General features: G+C 36.7%; 1 protein-coding gene across 5 annotated transcripts in view; it reads left to right on the top strand.

The window, feature by feature from the left end:
* The window catches only part of LOC106061861 (beta-1,4-galactosyltransferase 4-like), a 31,749-nt gene extending 9,452 nt beyond the window's left edge, over positions 1–22,297 (top strand). For 2 of the 5 annotated variants that reach the window (XM_056011339.1, XM_013220076.2), the window contains exons 2-10: positions 4,120–4,313; positions 5,929–6,141; positions 7,719–7,857; positions 8,807–8,900; positions 12,715–12,911; positions 14,665–14,787; positions 16,618–16,722; positions 17,810–17,948; positions 20,128–22,297. In XM_056011339.1, the coding sequence (XP_055867314.1) occupies positions 4,154–4,313; positions 5,929–6,141; positions 7,719–7,857; positions 8,807–8,900; positions 12,715–12,911; positions 14,665–14,787; positions 16,618–16,722; positions 17,810–17,948; positions 20,128–20,232 (1,275 nt within the window). In that variant the 5' untranslated portion in view covers positions 4,120–4,153 and the 3' untranslated portion in view covers positions 20,233–22,297. The remainder of the gene's footprint in view (positions 1–4,119; positions 4,314–5,928; positions 6,142–7,718; positions 7,858–8,806; positions 8,901–12,714; positions 12,912–14,664; positions 14,788–16,617; positions 16,723–17,809; positions 17,949–20,127) is intronic. The other 3 variants (XM_056011340.1, XM_013220077.2, XM_056011341.1) reach the window with 2 other exon arrangements.
* The last annotated feature ends 3,197 nt before the right edge of the window (positions 22,298–25,494 follow it).

Here is a 25,494-nt window from a genome sequence, read left to right on the forward strand (position 1 = left end):
TTAAAAGGACAAAATATGAGGCCCCAGACAGACTAATTGATATAGGCATGAATCCCATGGGACATTTGATAACAGAGAATATGAGATATCACCAAGTCTGGTCTAAGACAGTGGTGCCAACCTCTTTCTTCTTGTGGGACCATAATACTACATTTCTCAAGTGCCTGTGACAGGCATCACGGCAACAAATGGTAGAGTCTAATAGAACTCCTCTGCGGCTTCATTATCTATTGCGGGTAGAAATTTCTTATCTATTGTGATTAGAAATTTCTTATCTAGTGGGGGTAGAAATTTCTTATCTAGTGCGGGTAGAAATTTCTTATCTACTGTGGGTAGAAATTTCTTATCTACTGTGGGTAGAAATTTCTTAACTAGTGTGGGTAGAAATTTCTTATCTATTGCGGGTAGAAATTTCTTATCTATTGTGGGTAGAAATTTCTTATCTAGTGTGGGTAGAAATTTCTAATCTATTGCGGGTAGAAATTTCTTATCTAGTGTGGGTAGAAATTTCTTATCTAGTGTGGGTATAAATTTCTTATCTAGTGTGGGTAGACATTTCTTATCTAGTGTGGGTAGACATTTCTTATCTAGTGTGGGTAGAAATTTCTTATCTAGTGTGGGTAGAAATTTCTTATCTAGTGTGGGTAGAAATTTCTTATCTAGTGTGGGTAGAAATTTCTTATCTAGTGTGGGTAGACATTTCTTATCTAGTGTGGGTAGACATTTCTTATCTAGTGTGGGTAGAAATTTCTTATCTAGTGTGGGTAGAAATTTCTTATCTAGTGTGGGTAGAAATTTCTTATCTAGTGTGGGTAGAAATTTCTTATCTAGTGTGGGTAGAAATTTCTTATCTATTGTGGGTAGAAATTTCTTATCTAGTGTGGGTAGAAATTTCTTATCTAGTGTGGGTATAAATTTCTTATCTAGTGTGGATAGAAATTTCTTATCTATTGTGGGTAAAAGTATCGAGGGTAGCACCATGTCACGCGCCGGATGTAGCCCACGGATCGTAGTTTGGGCACCCCTGGTTTAAGGTAATTACCGACATGATGTTATCTTCATTATTACAATTATCTTCCAGGATCTACAGTAGAATCACCTAACCTACAACTACAGCCTTTGTGCTTGTGTCCGTCTGTCTGTCTTGTATCAGTCTGTCTTAGACTTACTTCCATATGTCGGCCTGCCCTTCACGTGTGGGTGTGTGGTTTGTGTGTGTATGTGGGGAGAGACAGCATCTATAGGTCTAACAAAAATTGTCTTTTTTTTTTTTTTTGTTTTGAAGTTTATAAGCGCAAGACCTCGTTTTCGATCTAAGAATTTATATAGCTAATTATTTCATATTTATGCCTACATTTTCCATTTTCCTCAATTTGGGATTGTGGCCGAATGGTGAAGCGCTTTGCTTCCGAACCACAGAGGTCTCTCTGGTTCGAATCCCGATGAAGACAAGGTTTATAATACTGTTTTTTTTAGGAGGCCCCTGAGTTTACCCTACTCTACTAGGTACCTGACATTAGTTGGGAAAAGTAGAGATCGGTTGGTGGTTCACATGGCACCCCCACGACGCCTGTGTGTAGTCTGCCAATGAACTCTCTATGCTTGTGTCTGTTCTATTGATCTGAATGTTGTTATTGTTGTTGTTTTGTATTGTTGAGAAAACAGTCCTTGACCTTGTAATCACAACGAAGTTTCATACGGATCATTAAAGCAGCCTTAGTCGTTAACCGTCGCCAAAGAAACAGTAAACCTTTACAATAACTGTTCCATAGATCGGAAGGACAATTATAGTGTCAATTAAAGTTGTTTTTAAATTTTTATTCTGTTTTTATCAGAAAGTTACAATTGCTATTGAAACGTAATTACAGGCGGCTATCTAATTTGATTTCGTAGCTCAAACTCCCTCATATACGAAGTGCTAACAACGTTAGACACCCACACCCAGGGCCGGTTTTAAGGGAGGGCAGGCGGGGCTAAAGTCTCCGGAACAAAAAAGCGGCCTCCATAAAGGAAATAAAAATATATCCGAATTTCGATGGGTCATAAAGTTTTTTTTCTAACCTTTTTCTTTTGCATTTTTACGTCTGGCAAAAATGTCGTGATTAAGAAGTGTACTCTAGTAGCATGCTCGGAATGAAAAATACAGCTCCGGATTTACGACAGTGCGTCTACCAAGGGACTTACCCTCCACAAACTCAAAAAATATACACTTTTTGAAACTAAAATATGCATATTAAATATTTGTATTAAAAGGAAATTAAGATTAAATTTACAAGAACTTTATTTCTTTCTTCTAAATCATATCATGCTTTTAGATCCCTAAGTATTTTCATTCATAAGTGGATCTTTATTAAAGCCTTCTAAAATTTTGTGTGGCTTCCTCAAAACTCCTGGCCCGCGGCCTCCACGTACTTGAATCCGGCCCTGGGTACAAGTAGCATAGAAACGTATTTACAGTCGTCTATTTTATTTTGATATCATAGCTCAAACTTTACCATATAAAGTGCCCCTTTCAGAATTTGCGATTTATAGGGCAGATGATGTTAAGGTCATCTGTTCCTTTGGCCAGCGGTTAACGAGGGTGTCATGTGGCCAGCACAACGACCAACTGTCTTAACTTCCCCCAACTTAAGACATGTACCTATTAGAGTTGGTTGGACTCAGGGGAGACATAAAAATCCAGAAATTAAAAACCCCAGTCTTCACCGGGATTCGACCCCAGGTTCGAAAGCCAAGCGCTTAACCCCCCCCCCCCCCCCAGCCACCGTGCCACCAAACCCATACACAAAGAGCTTAAGTTAGACATCCCCCCTCCTTTCCCGTGAGAAGGAATTTCTTGCTTCCAATGTGTCAGCTACTTTCGTCATTTCTAAACTACATCACTGGTACGTTCCGCGAAGAAATGTCATTGTGATCTACAACACTGGTACGTTCCGCGAAGAAATTTTATTGGGATCGGTCCAGTCAAATCTCGATGTTCCTCATTGTTTCTGCATGAAGAGGGAGGGGTGAAAGACTTACTGATTGACAACAAGGAACACAAACGAAAGTGTGGGGGGGGGGGGGGAGGTGTCTCTTTAAGCATAAAAACTTAGTTTAATATACTGTCTCGTTGTCCAATGTTATATCAACATATATACAGTGTTCCGAGCAAGAAGTTGAAATAAAAAAATTGATCAAAATATCTTGATAAGGCATTCGCGTTGTACAAATACTTTTGTGTGTTATCAGTTAAGTCCTCATCACACCCCAAAGAAATACCAATTGTTACCAAACTGTGGATAATTTATCCAGTTGGTTGACACCTGCTTTAGATAACAACCCCAAGTTCAGAATATGGAGATACGGCTTTGCTTGTCGCTAACTGAAATTGAAATGAAAATATTTATTAACGCAAATAAAATGTTATTATTAATATATTGGTAATATTCATATGTATTCAATGAACTGATAGTTATGAAGATATAGTTCAATGTGAGCTGTAAAACATTCAACTTTTTTTATTAGCAGTGAAACATTCAAACTTTATACTAGCGGTAAAACATTTACACTTTATAATTGCAGTGAAACATTCAAAATTTATACTAGCGGTAAAACATTTACACTTTATAATTGCAGTGAAACATTCAAAATTTATACTAGCGGTAAAACATTCAAACTTTATACTAGCGGTAAAACATTTAACTTTATAGTAGCGGTGAAACATTTAACTTTATTAGTAGCGGTGAAACATTTAACTTTATAGTAGCGGTGAAACATTTAACTTTATAGTAGCGGTGAAACATTTAACTTTATAGTAGCGGTGAAACATTTAACTTTATACTAGCAGTGAAACATTACAACTTTTTATTTTATTATGGCTTTTTATCTCGATGGTGCCGGGTTCGAAACCTGCCCGCCGAGACGCCGCCATCCCTCGCCTTTCTGTGTGAGGTAATAATTTCAAATGCGAAGAAACATCTGAATCATGTAAAACAAACATTAAACCAACGACCCTATCTGCACCCTATCTGCACCCTATCTGCACCAGATGTGTCAAAATGTGCTGGTCACATCTGAGCCAGCAGGGTGACGTGAAATGCTGTTAAATCTTCTAACATTTCCTTTGTTACATTTCAGCAGATCTCCATTTCTGTAGGACTTCCGGTAGACCATGACGCTTCCATGCAGGGGCCGCTTGAGGTGGATGTTCGGAGTCGTCTGCTGCGTAGCCATATTGTTCGTTATGGGGTTAGCTGTTTGGATTAATCAACACATGCCTGTCAAGCGACATGGCGGAATAATTTTTGAAATTGACGAATACAGTTTGGAAGGTAGATCTACATCTTAGAAAATTAAGCCCGACCAAGGCCTACTAAAGACAGATTTATAGATCTAGATCTAGTTGTAAAATTATAACTCCAAAGTTGCTATTATCAATGCATTTGTTGTTTAGTAAATGAATTCAATCTGTAAGTCGAAATTAGATTGTAGTATCTAATAATATTCTTTTTTCTTTCCATAGGGGGCGTGTAGGCTGAGGCTTGCATACCAAGGGATACCGAGTTCGAGTCTCGGGGGATACTGGGGAATCCGATATTCGCGATTTTTTAGAACTCACATGAGTCCGCACAACTCTAATGGTACCTGGCATATGTTAAGAAAGTAAAGGCTGTTGGTCGCTGTGCTAGCCATATGACACCCTCGTTAACATAGAAACATGATCGCCCCCATTGCCCCCATAGGTCGCAAGGTCTGAAAGGGTGACTTTTATCCTTTATTTTTCTTTTCAAATTATTAATAACAGTTTGTAAAAATAAAAACAATACATTACAAGTTATATAAAAAAAAAAGTCCACTGGAGCAGATGTTTTAATGAGTTAAATCTCTAATCAAACTTTAATCATGGCTTTTCTTTACTTGGAAGCCGATGGTTTGTTGTTAGCTTTGAATTAGCCTACAATGAAGTGTAAGACCTTTTAGTAGAGCTGTTGTTTCATACACCTTTTATTTAATGTTCCACTTGCCTTAGTATAATATCTAGTGATATGCAGAGGCGTAGTGATAGGGGGGCACGATGCCCCGGGCGCCATCCTCAGGGGACCGCCACATGCTGAGAGGCGCAAAACAAAAACCCAGTAAAATTATTGTAGATATTTTAATTAGGTAAAACATTTTAAGGTTATTTGTATTATATTTTATCAATTATTTTTTGTTTATAAGCCTTTAATTTCTATGTGATATTCATGGAAAAAGAGGTGGGGGACGCCAATATTTGTTTTTGCCCCGGGCGCACGTTTTGCTTACTACGCCTCTGGTGATATGCTAGTTGAGGTTGAAGGCCTTAAAGCAACACTGCATAGATCATCCTAAAATTGTGACGGTACTTTAGCACCCTTAACTATTCTATATAATTATAATATATTTATGTACGCTTATTATATCATTAGTTTTAGAGTTGTGCATTGTAAATCAACATTTAACATTTACGCAATAAATACAACAAGAAAAATATATAAAAAATACTTAAAAAAAACAGGGCTTATGTTGAGCGTAATTGTATCGATTAGTTTTTGATATACTTAATAAAAGCTTTGATGTTGTTGTTTTAAAGTATCGTTTTGTAATTTGCTTGTTTCATATTTATCTAGTAAGTAAAAGTAAAGTTCCCCTTTCAGACCTTGCGATCTATGCGGCGGATGATGTAAAGGTCTTCTTTGTCATGTGGCCAGCACAAGGACCAACCGCCTTTTATTTTCCCCAACAAATGTCAGGTACCCGTTAGAGTTGGGTGGACTCAAAGGCGCCCAAGGATACCGAAATTAAAAATCCCAGTCATCACCAGGATTCGAACTCCGGACCCCCGGCTTTACCTCTCAGCTACCGCGCCTCCTTATATTTATCTAATACAATTTTAATTATTTTTTTTAATTTACTTTTTTCTTTTAGAAAAAGGCAAAAAAGTGAATATTAGCGACACAAAAGTTATGACCAGTGAACGCCGTCACTCCCAGGAGACAACTTTAGGAAACACCTATGCCATTACTTTAAAAGCATCGGAGAAGTTAAATAATTTAAACTCCTCTTCGTTGAATCTAAGGGAGGCTACACATGATAAAAATGGAACCTTAAAGTTCTGTTCCTTGAGTCCTACTGATTTAGGTGAGCACTTTCTCTAGTCGAAATTGTAATAGCAATGTTATAATCGATCTTTTAAAATAGAATCTAAGACTTAAGATATAGGTTCTGTACGTTTGAGGTAGTTTGTTAAAAAAAATAATAAAAGATCCCCTTTCAGACCTGGCGATCTGTGGGGCAGATGGTGTAAAGGTCTTTACTTTTCCCAACTAATGTCAGGTACCCATTAATGCTGGATGGACTCAGAGGCGCCCTAAAGATCCTGAAACTAAAAATCCCTGTCTTCACTAGGATTTGAACCCAGGACCCTAAGCTACGGAAGCCAAGCGTTTAACCACTCAGCCACCGAGCCTCCAGGAAGTTTTTAGCAAATCGTTTAATTTCATTTACCGATGTAAGGACTGGACCATGAATATGGCCTGTTACCTGTCGTTTGGGCATTGTTGTTAGTTCATGGATGAAACCCTACTGGAAGCCATGCAAAGGAAATAATGTATGACACCCTACTGATGTGAACTCTGGCCCTACTGACATGGATACATAACGTATGTAATTCAACAATTCAAAGAAACACCCGGAATGTATCAAGAACAGAATATATATTTAATAAAGCAATTGGAATTACTATAACTGTAGATAACACCAACAAAAGTTGAACTATTAAATTAACAACTATGAAAACTGCCTCATACTGTACTTCTACTATTAATTACAATCCTTAGGCCTCTGACAACAATAACAGTATTTCAAGAGCCGTCACTCCACTTTGACTAATAGACTAACGAAATAAGAATAAATAAACATAGCATTCCTTAAATCTTACACCCTAAATTCCATCGCGTGTTGTTTATAGTAATATATACAAATACAATCATCACACATAACGCATATCCATGTGTTAATCCAGTCCTGCATGTTAGTTAGAGATTTTACTCGTTGGTTTTCCTGACTAATTCAAGCAAACCATTCCATGCTCTAATGGTAATAGTGAAGAGGGGGTACTTGTATGAATCTTTCCTAGCATATGGAACAAGAAATGTCCTTTATCTTTGTGTCTTTATGAGTATTTTATCAGATTGTGTTTTTCTATATGTAAGTTACGGGTCAGTGTTTTATGTATCATTGTTACTTTACTTTATAGTCTTCTATCCTGAAATATTTCTGAATTTAGTACTTTTACTAAAGCTGTTTGATTGGCTTGTCCAACTGATTCTAACCAAGGGTAATGTTATACAATCTTAATAGAGCACAGCAAAGAGTAATGTGTACGGCATGAATTGCTCGTTTGAATTACTCTTCGAATAAAACGTTTTAGAGAAAAAGTAAGCAAAATTTAAAATATATATGTATACATGTATATGTCAGTGCCGGCGTTTAGCAAGTGGAGTCCTCACTTAACAGAACTAATATATCTAAAAGCTTGCGAATTTGTGAAGAAAGAAATGTAGTAACTGTACATTCAGTCACGTGTTGTATATATTCGTATAATTAAAATACTTACTTTGTTTCATGTGTCAATCTAGTCCTGCATGTTAATCAATGACTTGTTTTCTTGGCTGGCTCAGCTGTACGTTCAGTTTGTGTTGTGTTTTGGTTTTCAGTTGGTAATCTCGCCTGCAAGTGCAATGAAACGACACCAGAGGAAATTCTTCGCGACAATGCTGGACTTATAAAAGAAGGAAGGGTTCAACCGCTGGATTGCATCGCCATGGAGAAGGTCGCCATCGTCATTCCTTACAGGTGAGCTCTATTGCATGAACACCCAGCGAGCTGATGCTGGCAAGCAAACAAACAATATTTTAGTACTAGCCGGATATGACCCGCGGCCTGCGAGCCTCAGTTTGGACATTTCTGATCTACTGGATTGAATTTAGATCTATGTCAAACTTGGAGAATGTTCCCTTCACATTTTTCTTTATTTTGCCACGAAAATAAAAGTAGGGAGTATGAAAATGGGTTTAACCGTTCAGCCGATATATTCATATCCAATACAAATTACTGTGAAAACGGGTGTACCCGATTTGTTAAAAAGTTCTTTAATAGAGATACAATTAGGTACGTTTTGTCTATTTTTAGGGCTATCCGGTTATCTGAGGGGCATTAAACATACACTGCGGTCTCCGCCATGATCTAAGGAACATTTATGCCACGTTTTATCAAGATTGGTCAAATAGTTTTGATTTTTATTATATATACATGCATACCTTACTTTCTGCTTTATATTAAAGATTTCAGCATGTGCTAAAAAACTGACATCTCCGGGCTTTATGTGGAGTTCAGGAAATTGATTTAAATATTGTTAAATTGTAGGCTACTCTTAATAGTTTCGTATTTCTGAATGTGTATTGCAGGATAGAACTTTTTCCAGTATTAAAAGAATGTACTACGCAAAAAGTAAATTATGTCAGTCATTGTGTTGGTCACACAATTTCCTCTTTAACCCTTCAACCTATAACCGGTCCAACTAACTGCAACAAATTGATGTGTAATAGATGATGTCAATTCGGACTTAATATTATCGATACATTCTCCTTGTCCACTAGCACTTTATTCAAATTATAACAATAATCACTTGTATCGTTTCCGTTAATTGTAAAAAAATAAGATTACGATATCAGGAATCGAATTTATTACATTATCGATATTACCTAAACGCCAATGAAGACATTTATTGTGGTCTTTATTTCAGGGACAGGTATAAGCACCTCCACCAGCTGCTGTCCATGCTAATACCGATACTTAGTCGTCAGAAAGTTGATGCAACTATCTTCGTTGTTGAACAGGTTGGTGCTTACGTTGATTCTCAGGGTTAACGAGGGTGTCATGTGGCCAGCATAATGACCAACTGTCTTTACTTTTACTGAACTAATGTCAGATAGTCATTACAGCCACCGCTCTTCCTATCTCCTTCATAAGGATATATGTGTAATGTCCTAACTGTCAAGACGTACAATTAAAAAAAAAAGCCATAACAACATTGTTCTTAGGCTCCTAACCTCGGGATATTAAATGAAATACGAGAGAGAAAAGAAAGGTATTAACAGACTCAATGTATTTCATAATGATAATAATAATAGTTAATATTGGCATCCAAACTGGAGACAATGGTCGAAGAAAACGCGTCGCTTTTTAAAGGGAAATAAGTCAGTATAAAATTACTAATAATTACAAGAAAAGTTATCACGCTTGCATATATATTTGTTGATAAGGATTCTGACCTCGTCGCTGCGGTCTATATGTGTAAATGTTTACATTTTAAAAAGAAAAATAGCAATGAGGGATCAGAGATCTACCTTGTAGCCCAAGAGTCATTGAGGGTAGTTAAATTGTCTGAGAGTCTCAGAAGAGATGGTCCTTTTTATAACCTGCCAGCATGTTCCTCGCTCGCAACTCTTTCATACTGAGGTTCCTGGCACACTATTGTTGATACATCAGGATACATCACATATACAATTAGAAATCTTTCAGTCCCACTCTGAAGAAAATAACATCAAATTTTAAGGAAAATCGTTAGAGCCGCTTTCGAGATCCGTGTTCACCCAACCAGGCTTGCCAATAAATTTGCAAGATTAAGGCCTATAGGGCCACGGTCAAAATAAAAAAAGCTTAGAGCCAATCAAATATTTCGATAATAAACTGAAGAAAAAAGAATAGTGAGGTATTGTAAATAAGACCATTTATTATAACTAAGACCAAGACTGCATAATTAATCCTTATGGAAATTTGTTGTGATTAGAAAGGACTCTTTTCTCATATAAAAACAACACAACAGAAACATACACATAAATAAAACAGACAACATAAAGAGTTCATTCAGCGACTACACACGGGCATCTTGGCGTTGATTTGAATAGTCGGACCGAGTAAGGAACGAACGAGTTTTTGTACCGCTCTGTTCTTGTCTTGATTGACAGAAGTCGCTCACTTCGCGACGACTTGACGTAGTTATGATGGAGCGGGTGGCTGTTGTCTTCCAAGATTAGTGCGATTTTCCTTAGACATATCTGTTCAAAAAGTTCCTTTAAATATACTAATGTTGTGTGTGTGATTTTTTATGCCCTTTTAATAATGTTTTCTAGGCGGCGCAACGTTTAGATGAAGCGTTGCCTTTGCCAACAACTTATTCCGTATGTTTGCAGATTTTTATATAGTCGCGCCGTAATAATTCTTTCTTTCGACCCACTCATAAATCAGCTCTGCAAAGGTCTTTATCTGCAGCTGCGCAGATTAGGCCAGATCCGACCATATTTAACAACGGAGTCAACAAAAACGCTAGCTGTGGCATTCATACTCTCCCGCCTTGACTACTGCAACGCCGTGCTAGCAGGTATACCTGATGACAAAATAGCCAAGCTGCAACGTATACAGAACAACGCCGCTCGAATAGTCCTTAAAAAAACTAGACAAGATTCTGCTACTACGCTCTTGCGCACGCTCCATTGGCTTCCCGTGAAAGCGAGAATCGATTACAAGGTCGCCACACTTTGTCATCAGTGTATATATAACAATGAGATGCCCTTGTACCTTAGCGAACTGATTACTCCATATGTCCCCCAGAGAACCCTGCGCTCAATGGACTCAACGCTTTTAGTAGTGCCACGTTTCTCCCTCAAAAGCTACGGTCTGCGTGCTTTTTCAGTTCACGGACCAAAGGTTTGGAACTCACTCCCCATTGATCTCAGACAGACAACATGCTATACCACTTTTAAGAAGAACATTAAGACCTACTTGTTTAAAACTTTTTTAGATTAACTGTTATACTAGCAGTTGTGTTTATGTTTGTAATGTTGTTACAGCGCCTTGAGCCTACATTTTGTTTGTTAACAGCGCTTTATAAATAAAATTATTATTATTATTATTATTAATTATCTAGGATCTTGTTTATTAACTCTTTCTCTCCTAACTGACGATACCAGCGTTGATTCCACCAGAATGTGTTAAATAATTACGGAGATAAAGAGCTAAGACTGAGATTGGGTAAAGGATTCAACGCAATAGGTAATAGAATTCGTGGGTCTTTCTTTTATCATTATAAAAAAGAAAAGAAAACGGAAGGGCGCCTAGCAAAATAAACAATATATAGCCTGGAGATAACTCGACTGGCTTAGCCGATGGGTAATGCTAGTATAATAATATAACATTTACTTATACAAGATATTATAATATTAATAGCCTAGTATATCTCTATCAAGATATAGTATTCTAGTTTAGTTAGTTTAGATTACTGTCTTTTAATGTTTCAAAGCCTTGATCTTTATAACCAAATAGAATATTCTATACCATTTCTCGACAATCAGGACCGGCCTATCGGTTATGTCAACTAGGTAGCTGGATAGGGCCTGCTATTGGTGAGGGCCTCACATATGAATCAATGATATTTTTTAAAAGAGAAACAAAAAAGTGAAACGGATCAAATCTGAAACATAGCAGAACCCTATCACTATATGTCCACTAGCCTATCTCTAAGTCTCTTCTATGATTGTCCACTAGCCTATCTCTAAGTCTCTTCTATGATTGTCCACTAGCCTATCTCTAAGTCTCTTCTATGATTGTCCACTAGCCTATCTCTAAGTCTCTTCTACGATTGTCCACTAGCCTATCTCTAAGTCTCTTCTATGATTGTCCACTAGCCTATCTCAAAGTCTCTTCTATGATTGTCCACTAGCCTATCTCTAAGTCTCTTCTATGATTGTAAACAAGCCTATCTCTAAGTCTCTTCTACGATTGTCCACTAGCCTATCTCTAAGTCTCTTCTATGATTGTCCACTAGCCTATCTCTAAGTCTCTTCTATGATTGTCCACTAGCCTGTCTCGAAGTCTCTTCTATGATTGTCCATTAGCCTGTCTCGAAGTCTTTTCTATAATTGTCCACTAGCCTATCTTTAAGTCTCTTCTATGATTGTCCACTAGCCTATCTCTAAGTCTCTTCTATGATTGTCCACTAGCCTATCTCTAAGTCTCTTCTATGATTGTCCATTAGCCTATCTCTAAGTCTCTTCTATGATTGTCCACTAGCCTATCTCTAAGTCTCTTCTATGATTGTCCACTAGCCTATCTCTAAGTCTCTTCCATGATTCAAGGTTGATTCACAAATGTTTAGATCTACTTGTTAGACACGCTAGAAGACCATTGTTTCTTCCTTTTGGTGAAATGTCGAAAGATTATTTCTAGTCTGGGGATCATGAGTCGTCTTTGAGAAACATTTGTGCTATTTAAATTATTTTGTTACTGTAGATCTAGATACAGCCATTATACAGGAAGTATTTTTTTAATACATTGTGGATTTTTCGGTCTTAAAGTTTGTGTTTTTCTATTTCATTTAGGGCCACCCTATTTACTTCGCCTAGGGCCTCCAGTTACCTGAGGCCGGCCATGATCTACTAATCTAGTCTTTTAATGTTTCTAAGTCTTGATCTTTTTTTTCACCAAACTTTATTTATACATGGACGTATTCAGGATTTTGTTTTTCGAGGGGGTGGGTGTTGCTATTGAGGCGGGTAACATTTTCCCATTTTTTTTCTTAATTAATTATACATTAGTTACTAAGATTGAAATAATCGATGAATTAAATAAAATGTTTTTTTTTTTTATACACAGGTTGGTCCAGTATTGTTTAACCGCGGAGCCTTACATAACGTCGGATTTCTAGAAGCGGAGAAATTGGGCAAGTTTGATTGCTACATATTTCACGATGTGGACTTGGTGCCTCTGAATGACCAACAAGTGTACTCATGTGGCGACAACCCGATACACTTCTCAGTCGCCATCAAATATGGCTTATCACAGCATTTCAGGCAAGTCATTGCTACTTTACTGCTTAGCTTATACATGACAGACTTACTTAGACTTAGATCCTCCCGCGAGTTTGGCCCTTTGGGCGGCACTCTGTCTTCACAAAGATCTGTCATTGGCTATGTATTTGGGTGGCAAGCTGTCTCAACAAAGATCTGTCACTGGCAATGTCTTTGGGTGGCAAGCTGTCTCCACAAAGATCTGTCACTGGCAATGTCTCTTCCCACCTGGTGTCCACTGCTCTGAGGTCCTGCATGAAAGTGTGGCGCCAAGTTATACTGGAACGTCCCGTTTGCGCTTTTCTAGTGTTGGCCTCCATGTCATCGCAACTCTTGGTATGCGTAATCGGAGAACATGTCCAGCAAACCTACTGCGAAGCTCTGTCACAACCTTCCTTCAAAAGATAATTACCCCCTTACGTGTATCCAGGTCCAAATTTAAGCAAATGGAGGCCATGGGGCAGGAAAGCTTTCCAAAGCTTCAATTAAACTACACTTAATAATAATGCTTATGTCATAAAATATACTAGTAAATTCAAACTAATTTTTCTTCTTTAAAGAAATATTTAATACGCATATTTTAGTAAAAAAATAATAACAATTTTTTTTGCTTTGTGGAGGGTAAGATCCTGGGTTAAGGCAGTGCCGTAAATCTGGAGCTGAATTCATTTCTTACGCTACAGACGGACACCTCTTAACCAAGACAGCGTTGCCAACTGGAAGATTTAAAGCATGGTCGAAAAAAAATGCGAAAAAAGATAAATTTGAAATTTAAAGCGTAAAAGTTCCTGATTAGTTGAAATTGGGATATTTTTTTTTTCATTTCTTTTGTGGTGTTCCCTCTCATGTGTCCTCCTTTCAATCTGTATTAATTAGAGAATTAAACTCTACTAAGTCATTGGTTTTCTTGATTGACTCAGGCAACCCGTTACATGCTCTAATGAAGAAGATATGAATAAATGTGCCTTTATCTTGTGTCTTTCTTACATTTGTAAAAAAATTTATAATCTATGATATTTTTTTTTGCGAAGGTATGATTTTTTCCAGTCTAATTTAAACACAAAAGTGAAAAAAAAATTATGAACATCCTAAAAATCTCATATTCGGAAGCCGATCACCCTTGGCGGCTGTCTAGTTTCATTATGTCTTAGGCCGGCTGAGAGATGAAGCGCTTGGCTTCCGAGTTTTGAGCCTCGAGATTTCTAGGCTATCCATGACTCCACCTCTGCTCTAATGAGTGCCCTACATACACCGAAAGGAAAGTCAGTTGTTCGTCGTGCTTACTATCAAAGCTTTAATTTTGAAAGTTTATTATATATATATATATATATATATATATATATATATATATATATATATATATATATATATATATATATATATATATTTGCCCTCTTTTTTAAAACTCTTTCTCTCCGTAATTATTTTTCCACGCTTCGACGGAATTCTTCATTTTGCTTTTTACTATTTCACTCCAGTGTTATGATTAAGCTTCAATAGCTTTGTCGTTTGTTATCAGAAAATGTTGTATTTGGTATCGAATTAAAGGAGAATTAAACATTAATTGAATTTAGGGAGGTAAAATAACGAAGGTATCGTCAATTAGGTGAGAAAAAGTTAATGCTTTGTTCTCCTTTTATTGTTCTGTGTCTGATAATCCTATTCTAGAATATTTTATTGAACCGCTGCACCGTTTTTTTTTTAACTTACATGCTGTTCCCTTTTGTTTTAATTTTTCTTTTTGTGTAATTCACAGAATTATGTACAAAGCGAATTTTGGCGGAGTTGTAGGACTGACTCGTGACCAATATCTGGCCCTCAACGGCAACTCAAATCTGTATTTCGGATGGGGTGGTGAGGATGATGACTTGGCTGCAAGGTTGGGAAAACAAAATAGTTACCAATATATTTATATACGGTGCTGTCAACTCTGAACGCTTGATTCGGTCATTTATACCTTGTCTTAATCGAGGAAATCTCACAAATCTATAAATATCACAGTTGTAACGTTTTGGAAACAATATATTTCTTAGAAGCTGAAAAAGTTTGATTGCAGATCTATGTGCGGAGAGTCTGATAGAGTCGGGAGAGTCTAAGGCAGACAGTCTAGAATAGATGGATATAGAAACTCACGTAATAGTCAAGAGTTGATAGTTGTAGGTTCGACAGAGTAAGCCAGTGAGAGAGAGTCAATTGCAGCTATTAGTCTTTAAATTTTAAGTTTGAAAGTTTTAGTTTAATATATCTCTATATATACATATTTCTACGTGTGAACCCGCTATATATCAAAGAAATTTCATCTTCATCTATCTCTTAGTCCAGTGTTTCCCAAACTGTGTTCCGCGTGGCCCTAGTGTTCCGCGAGGCCTGTGTAGGAGTTCCACGAACTACTAGAATAATTAACTAGTAGACCTACATATGAATTAATGATTAAACTTATTTGTTTTATAACAACATGACTATGAACGTTGAACTGATCTATATTCTGACTCTTTATTGAAATAAAGAAACGAAGATCCACCATTAAATGATCTCTGGTCGAGTTTGTCTGAAGAGTACCAGAACATTTCAAACAAGCTATCGTTACTTAAGTTTCCTTGCAGCAAAGTGAAAGTCTATAAACAGGCCCGTAGGCCACACGACATTGTAGAAGTCATCTTACCACTATCGTGTCATATATCACAAAGTTCTGATCTTAAAGCTCACTATGTCATCAAAGTTAATTAACCTTTTTTTTTCCATACATTGTTTTATGTATTTCATTATAGGTCTATATGCTTGAAAATAAATAATAAAGCTAAATTTAGAATATGGTTTCAATCAAAAAGTTGGAATTAATGTGAAAAAAATCATCCTAAAAATAAGAAACGTGTTCCGTTAAATTCTCCAATTGTGCCAAGTGTTCCGTTAATGAAAAGTTTGGCAAGCACTGCTTTAGTCTTTTGTACCGTTGGGGCACAACACATGATCATGGACAGTCTTTCTTCATTCTTCTCTGTCTTTCACCTTGACAAGAATCTCTTACAATAATAAGCCGGTCCATAGAAACTTGCTCACCAACAAATATCTAGAGAATCATTTCGAATCTGTGAAGTGTGAAGACTTGAATTGGGAATTGGGGGGATTTTCAGGGCGCCCCAAAGTCCATACAACTCAAATGATTACCTGACATACACTGGGAAGTAAAGGCTGTTGGTCATTGTACTGGCTACATGACACCCTCGTTAACAGGAAGCATAGAAACAGACGATCGCAAGGTCTGAAAGGATTATCTTTTCTAGATTTGTACTTAATTAGCTTGATATACAGTGGCGTAGCTAGGATATTTGATGCCCTGTGCGGCAGCACATTTTAATGCCCTCGAAAAAACAAAAAAAAAAAGAGGAGAAAGATGTTATTTTCCCATAAAATAATGAGTATTCATTGTTAAACCATTGCTAATTAATAAACATTTTTAAAAATATATACAAAGATACCACAATGATTTGTTTTTTTTTGTTGTGTGTTTTTGTTGGCAAGTTTGATGCCGCTTAACACTTGATGCCCCGTGCGGTCTGCACCACTCCCACATTGCTAGCTACGCCTCTGTTGCTATATTATATTAATTTGTGGTATTATCACATTAGCTGTTAGTAGAAGCTAAAAATGTATTGTGACATTACTCTCAAGATATGTACATTCTCTACTTCATCTTTGTTTTCCTGACTAGACTCAATTTTCACAACATGACCAAGCTCAGACGGTCACTGTCTATCACTCGATACGCCATGCTGGGGCATCAGCGACAAAATATCGTCAATGGGAATCCAGCCAGGTGCGTGACACCTTGTGTAGATCCGCTGCACCTATTACACTTTTAATCAGTCTTTAAACAAGAAGTCTCTGTAGTTCATTAAAATGAAACGAATTAAAGTAATAACAGAAATTAATAACATCTTATCTTATAAAATACAGACGTTGCTAAAAACAAAAAGAAGATGATTACGTCCTACGCGTCATGCATCTTATCATGCATGTTAACCAAGTCATTGGTTTTCCTTGCTGGCTCAGGCTACCTATTCTATTTATCTATTTATCTGTCTGCCTATCTATCTATTTATCTCTCTCTCTCTATCTATCTATCTATTTATCTATCTATCTATCTATCTATCTATCTATCTATCTATCTATCTATCTATCTATCTATCTATCTATCTATCTATCTATCGCTCTTATAGTATATAAATAAAGTTTTAGCATTTGGTCAAGAGCTCAGCCAAAAAACCTAATTAAAACATTTTTTTCTATCATTTGGACCTAGAACATATCATTGATAGCCTCGAGTTCCTTAACACCTAGGTCTGGTCTGTTGAATCCATTTCAATTTCAATTAACCCACATTTTCCTTCATAAATTTGCCGTCCAAGAAATAATATAAAAGTATAATCTCATTTCCAAAGAACTCGAAGATGGCTATGAAGTTTAGTATTGAATAGGCGCACACAAGAAGGGAAGCCTGGGAAGGTTGGGTCTATTTTCTTTTACCGGTCTTTGTTCTTCGCTGATGGTTGTCCTCTTTTCCCCGTAGCACGAAACACTTAAATTCATGCTTCATACGTGAAAGGTGATCTAGAGCTAGCAATTCTCGAATAATGTGTGTCAATTCCGAATTCCCTGAAGTTTCTATAAGACTGTTTATAGACGAGGTCTTCAATTTGTCTCTTTTCGAGTAAAAGAATCAATTATGCAAAGTTTTGAGAATCTTGTCTTAATGTTAGCACAAATTTGATTGTATAATTTATTGTAAGTAGCCCCAAAGCTGCCATGAATGCGGCAGGTATTTAAAAAAAAAGTTTCTTGAAGAAAAGCTTTTTTTATAACATTGAATAAATTTAATTGAAAAAGTGCTATCTTTTACACAGAAATAATATTCTGAAGACAGCCAAACAGCGAATGAAGATTGATGGTCTGAACACGATAGAGTATGTGCTGCACAATCTGAACATTCACCCGTTGTACGTATGGTTTAATGTGACACTGCTGATGAAAGAAATGTTTCAGGTATGGTGAAGATCTATTCGTTCATTTCTTTTATTACAAGATGCATATTGTGATGATTTCTGTTTCTTTATGCGCCTGATAGTTCTTCTTATATTACCAATGGCTCAACAGAATCATCTTCACGGAAGAAACATCTGTTTTCTTTTATTTCTTCTTTATTCTTCAAACTTAACCTATACGTAGACTTTCAATTCAATACCAACATGACTTGAATCTCTTGATAATATTAAGCTTTTCACTTATACAACTTCAACTGATATAGCTTATCACTTAAACAACTTAATGATACACCTTAAACTAGTGGACCCAGTACAACAGAAGAATCAGTTAGAATGGAAGGAACAGTTACTACGCAAGGACCCCGACTAACTTGCTTTCCCCTAATTTATACATTTTTTAAGCCGTACTTTCCAGAATCTTAGAAACTTCTTTTCTAAATATTTTATTAACTATGAACTTCTAGAAAATGACGTATGCTATTTTTTCCCTTACCTCTTTCCATGATTGAATGATTATAATTAACGTGTGTTTGTTCTGCTTGTTCTTTGACCTGACCCTGGCTTCTAGAAACAGGTCGAATTAGGTCACAGTTTCGATTCGTGACACATAACTAGCCAAAGTGGTATGATAAATCTTAGAAACGCATTCTCTTAGGAAAAATAAGATGACTTCTAATTGAATTAAAACGATCATCTGGTTAAGCATTTCTTCTTGAGGCTATTAAGCCCTTATTTCGGAGAGGCATTTTACCTCGAATTCTTCACGTATAAAAGTAGAGCCTTCTCTGTGCGTTCGATGAGCCAGTCTTTTGACAAAGCTTATGTTAACTATCTTTCTGTCTTGTAGAAAATTTCAACACTTTATTTGCCCCACAAATATTCTCTGATCAAGTTGATACTTTGCCCAATTATTCATTGGCGTAGACATTGCAGGAATCAATTAAAAAAAAATGAACCCATTAGTCAATGAATTACTGGTCATTAATTATTTTGTTTGAAATTGAAAAAGGGAAATAACGTCTACATTCTTGAGTGATGAAAAAATTATCTTATCTTAACTCTTGTATAATTGTAAGTGCGGAGTTCGTCCATAGATAATCCTTTTTTTTAAAAAAAAAAAGGTTTTTGTTAAAATATTTTTTTCTTGTTTTTCTGTTCTGCACGTATTTTTGTCGGCAGATTTCGTTGTTACTCGCTGTCCCTTGTTAATCCTATGGCAAGACAGAATACATAACGCTCTGAATACTTGCTTGGCGAATTCTCACCGGTATATCTCACAGTTGGATAGCCAGCAAAGACTTAACGAGCCCCTCCTGCTCCACTTGGTCCCGTTTTACTGTCAGTATTAACAGTTCTGCGAGTTGGTCTGATTGTCAGAGACTATTTGAGACCCTTTGATATCATCATATAGTTAGTGAAGAGCTGATTACCCATTACCACAATAACAACCTTAGAGCCTGTAACCCAAACTATCAACTTTATTTTCCCCCAATAAACCTTTGTAATGAAGTGTAGTAAATGTTAAAAAAAAATGAAATCAAAATAATTACAGACTACTAAATACAATTTAATTGGGGCGCGGTGGCTGAGTGGTCAAGCGTGTGGCTTCCGAACCTGGCGTCTTAGGTTCAAAGCTTATTGAATTTCTGGATTTTCTGGTCGCCCCTGAGTCCACACAAATCTAATGGGTACCTAGAGATTCATGTAAAGTCTCTTACATGCGCGACTAAATACGTGTAGAAAGTAATTATTCTCTCCTTTGAAATGATTTATGTAATTAATAAAAAAAATAATATTTAAATAAAGTTCCCCTTTCAGACCTTTCCGTCTATAGGACACATGATGTACAGTTCATGTGAAGGGTGTCATGTTGCCATCACAACGACCAACCGCTTTTACTTTTCCCAACTAATGTCAGGTACAAATTAGAGCTGGTTGGACTCAGAGACGCCTTAAAGATCCCTAAATTGAGAATTCCAGTCTTTTCCAAGGATTCGAACCAGGGACCCCCTCGGTTCGGGAAGCCAAGTGCTTTATCACTCAGCCACCACATCTCCTCTATTAAACTTATCAATGATTTTTTTTCTCAATATATTCAAAATTTCAACATATATCATTCTCATCTTATCATTTTCTTTTTGGCTTTGCCTTTAAATTCAAAATTTTGCACTTTTCTCCAGAGCGCTCCAGACTTCCTACAAAATGAGATTGCAATGATGACTCAGCTGGAAGAAAAGAAAGCAAGAGCCTTGCTCATCAAGTCGCCATCAAGGCAAATACATTAACCAAGAAACTGTCAGTGTTGTGTCTTAGGCCTTAGCTCGTTTTAGGGCCCTTGACATTCAACAGGCAACCCGTTGCTTGAAATAAATAATTGACTAGATGTTAACATATCAATTTAATGAGATGAAATTATGTACAACGAATACAATGGTAAGGTAATCGATTATTGGATTTAACAAGGTCACGAATGATTATATTATAGATATTATGCTTATACTCAAAGTAAGCATTCTGCAACTTGCGGTCCCATAATACCAACACAACACATTAGTACGTATATGGCCTCTACACAACAAACGCACAACACTGACCCACTGCTGGCTCTAGTGTAGACTCAACCTACAGTCCCATCACTAACTTCCTGTAGAGAAATAAGAAAAATAAATTGAAAGATCTTGTCTAATACTCGTAAGTTGTGCACCTAACTAGAATTGGTGCAAGAATTATAGAACCAATGCACCAACAAAACCACTGGAAGAAACAAACAGAGGATCTAGATGACAAGTAAACATTGACTTCAGCATCGTCAAGGCAACGGCTGCGTCGGGGATTGCTTGTGGTATTCATTGGGTATGTCGTCACTTAAAGTGGATGCTTGATGTATTTATAAATAAGTTTAAAAGCGACAACTTGCATCCGTTTTTTTGTTGTTCATTTATTAAGTATCAGCCCCCTCCCTCTTCACTCATGACACCCATGTTGATTTGATCACATTCAGGAGAATGACCACTAGCACCACAGAATCAGTTTCTTGAGTGGACATTAAAAGGCATAAATACTTACCTGCTCTGTTCTTAGAATAATCGCATCACCCGACTCGACACCAAAAAGTGGACATTTATTATCTTGTATTTCTCAGAGACCTAGCGTCCCTTGTTCGTGCCTAGAGAGTGGACATTAAAAGAAATACATCCTTTCCTTCGTCCTGTGAGCAGTTTTAGAACACAATAAAAACAGCATATTGAAAATGTACATTTTGATATGATTGCACAATTGTATTATACTTGAAGACGATTCCTTATCATGTCTTTTCTAGATTTTAATAAAATGTCTTATGAATGCTTGCCTGCTTGCCGAATAGTTTTATATTTAAACTTGACCTATTTTTCACTCTTGCGAAGTTTTTAGAACATTTGGCCTCCCTCTCCAACGTTAAGAATGCCTGTTGAATGCTTTGATGTAATTATCTTGACCTTTATGTTATACATATGCGTGGCCGTGTATTTATTGATATTTTGTGTGACTGTATATCCTCAGAGAGACAGAGTGCATTTTTATTAGCATTGAAATTATGTTTCCATTCGTATTTATCCATTAAAAAAAATGAAATGAAATAATAATTTTTTTTATTCCATTTATTTGTACACTTCGGAAATGTAAGGACACTTTCCATTTATGCAGTTTTTAGCTTGCAGATGATGTCAAATCTGGCCAGTTTACTCTTCACCTGCTCAATTGACTCTAAAAAGATTTCAGTCGAATACTTCATATCTAATATACAGTGTTGTCATCTTTTCACGACGTTACATACACATTTTGTTAATAGTGGATTCATTGAAATGCAAAATGAAGTTTACCTATTACTATGCATAATGTGAACTAGATAAATGAAAGTGATACATTGTGTTCCATAACGGCGATACATTCACAAAACCACTCAAGTAGTAAAACGAACTACACTTGGAACGATATTTTATTTTTTATGCAAATAAGCCGTACCTGTGCTAAAGATTGAGTGGAAACTGTCAAATATGTGCTTAAGATTTTGTCAAATGTGCAACGTAAACATAGATTCCTGTAAACCTAAGATACGATTGCTTTATTCATCTTTACCGTACATTTGTAGTGATTACCAGGACCTTTTCCCCATCCTTAAGTAAGAATGTACCAAGCTTTGAAAGTCTGAATAAAATTTCATCCATTAATTGTTAGCTTCCCCATTCTTAAGTAAGAATGTACCAAGCTTTGAAAGTCTGAATAAAATTTCATCCATTAATTGTTGGCTTCCCCATTCTTAAGTAAGAATGTACCAAGCTTTGAAAGTCTGAATAAAATTTCATCCATTAATTGTTGGCTTCGCTTGTTTTTTGAATGTTTTTAATTCATCTCTTTTGTTTTGTGACATACCAGGAAAAAAAGTTCTCCGGTCTCCACTTTCCCCCAGCCAGCTGGGCATTGTGTCAACTCTCCCAGCACGAGTAAGGTCCACGACATAGTCTTTCCTACTCTGTAAAACAAAGCTTATAACTCACTCTGTCTGTCTGGTAAAAACTGTGTACACGTTATTTCTCCCACACTCATTCTCGTATCTAGCTGAAACTTTGCACAATTATTGATATAGACACGACATGAATCAATTTTAAAAAGTAACCAATTGGACAATTGATTACTGGCAATTTATTATTTTGTTTGATAGCTACAGGAGAAACTACTACTTCAGTATTCACATATATCATAAGTAGTGAGAGGTATGACAATGAAACGGTTCCATGTAGACGGTAAAACCAGTCAACTTTTTATATCAAAGAAGAAGATTGGGATAAACCAATACAGCTAGCTACTGTGCTGCGCCTTTCTTGCAGACACTGAACGGTAGCTTCAACTAGCTGTCCTTGAATTTGTTGAGGCTGTTACCTCATTTTGTCAGTACATAAACCTAAAAAAAAAGACAGCAGAGGTCATTTTTCTAAAAGTCCCCAGCCGGAACTACTCCTGCTCACAAATCAATGTAAATGGCCATCTCCTTAATGTTGTTGACTACTTGACCTACCTGGACCGTCTTTCTCCATTCCTCTCTTGTCTTTTGCATTGAAGAGAATCTCTTTCACTAGCAGCTTGTAGACATACTACCAATAAACTTCTAATCAAGTTGCATGATAAAGCGGACATAATCTCATATGACCTACTGATGTGATATAAAGCCACACCCATAATACTAATACATTCCAGATATGAACATCCAAACAATGGAGAGTGTTTAATAATTCAAAGCTGAACTAAATGACAATTAGACTCTGTCTATAAAACCTAGGCGTGCTTGGGATAGAAAGCAATAAAGCCTTCCAGTGTGTTTTACGTACAAGCAATTCTCCCAAAAATGTATGTTGAATTCAAAATGTTTTATATTTGTATCTTTGTTGTCGTAGGTGAGTATCTATAGAACTTATACTTTCTTTGTTGTAATACAATTTATTTGCATTAGGCCTATCGGTAGTTATAGATCTAGATCTTGTAATTATTTTAATATAGAGAGATTACCTAAAACTATTGTGATGTTGCTTATTCAGGCTGTCTTGAAGTCAACCAATTACTCTGCAAGCGTTTGGGTGTAATTGTTCGGGTGTATTCCGTGTAGTTGAACAACAATACATATAGAATAAAACAACACCTGTTTTAACAAGTGAAGAGATGTAGTCAAACTCTGATGAACAAGTTCACATGGATTTATTCTGATAAAAGGCCACAATAGAAGTCTCTGTCACTAAACAGGTCGTTACCCTGGAGTATTCTATTGCTAACTGATTTTCCGGTCTCTAACCCAACATATCCCAAACGTCACTAGTCCCGTTCAATATGCGTCTTCTTTGGTGCGTCGCTAAATAACTAACCTATATAAATAAGGTGTCTAACACTATATATATTCGTTAGGGCGCATGAGGCATGATGCCCATTCATTGTCTTTAGAGGCATAAGAAGACATTTTATTAATGGCAACTTTGTCGTGATTAAGATGTGCCCTTTTGTAATGTGCCCGTAATATACAAATTCAGTTTCTGATTTACGACAGTGGGTCACCCATAATCTTTTTTTTTGGGGGGGGGGGCAAAAAAAAGTTGCATACTAAATTATTTTAATTTTTTTAAAGTAGGAAAATTAGATAAAATCTTAAATTAATCGATTTCTTTCTTCTAAAAATGGCTTGCTATTAGATACCAGTAGGATTATAAGTGTTAAAAATTATTTTTTTAAAAAATCAAACCTCTCGAAGAAGTGTAGGGTCCTCAAAAAAAATTTCTGTCCCGAGGTCTCCAATGACTAAACTGGTGCTGAGTCTGTTAATTAGTCAGTCAAAGTGTCAGCTAGGGATAATCATTTGTACATATATATATATATATAAAGGAGATCATGCTTCAAAAGTCCGCATTGTGAACTTATCCAGCTCCACTGATCAATCTGAATTGCCATCTCCTTAATGTTGTTGACCACTTGACCTACATAGGCAGCGAAATGTCTAACGAAGCATCACTGACCAGATAAATAGACGAACGTCTCGCAAGTGCAAACAGCTCTTTTCGTCGCCTCAGACTAAGAATATGGTGGAATAGGTCTCTTCATCTGACAACCAAATACATGTTTGTAAAGCAATGGTTCTCACGACACTTTTGTATGGCTCTGAGACCTGGGTGCTCTATCTAATGCATTACGACTTTTCGAAACCTTTCATCAAAGGTGCCTTCGCTCATGATGGACATACGCTAGCAAGACTACAATAAAAATAACTATGTTCTGCTAGAGGCCGGTGTGGGCAGTATAAAAGCATTAATTACCATTCGACAGCTGCGCTGGGTTGGACACTTATCCCTCATGGGAGACCATGCCAAATTCGATCTTCTTTTGCTTAAAGGAAAACGGCGTAACCCTTCGTAAGTGCTATACAGAAAAACTCAGGCGTTATCTCGCCCTCACTGGCATAGAGGAAAATAGCTGGCAGCAGATGGCCTCTGAAAAAGACAGTTGGCGGGGGGGCTCTCTTAAATTCATCGGGACATACATTTGAGAAAATCCATGATTGAAGACAGGTGCAGAAGACGGAAAGAAAACATAAATAGACCGCCAGGTCGCAACTGGGTCTGCATTGTCACGTGAAACACTGCACTCATCATTAATCTTTGGAATCGATGACATTGCCATTTTTATATTGTTTATTTCGCAATGGATTTCATTTTCTTTTTTTACTTATACCATAAACCGGCCCATAAATTCAAGAACCCCTCTACACACAAATTTCCCACCTTAAAAAACGTTATTTATACTCTTTGAATTTTCTGTAATACACTTATATGGCTTTTAAAAAAAAAAATGTCAATTTTACTTTTTGCAAATTTTTGTGCTGTACCCTCCCCCCTCTTTCTTTTACACTTTCACTACAACAGCCCGCTTTTCAACTATCCCCTTTTGCCTGTATATTCTAATATATTTCAAGTTTAATTAGTACAGCCAGCCTTAAACGCCCTCTCAAAGACATTCACTCTTCTCTCCCCTCC

The sequence above is a fragment of the Biomphalaria glabrata genome, chromosome 14 (genome assembly GCF_947242115.1).
Source record: "Biomphalaria glabrata chromosome 14, xgBioGlab47.1, whole genome shotgun sequence".
Taxonomy (NCBI): domain Eukaryota; kingdom Metazoa; phylum Mollusca; class Gastropoda; family Planorbidae; genus Biomphalaria; species Biomphalaria glabrata.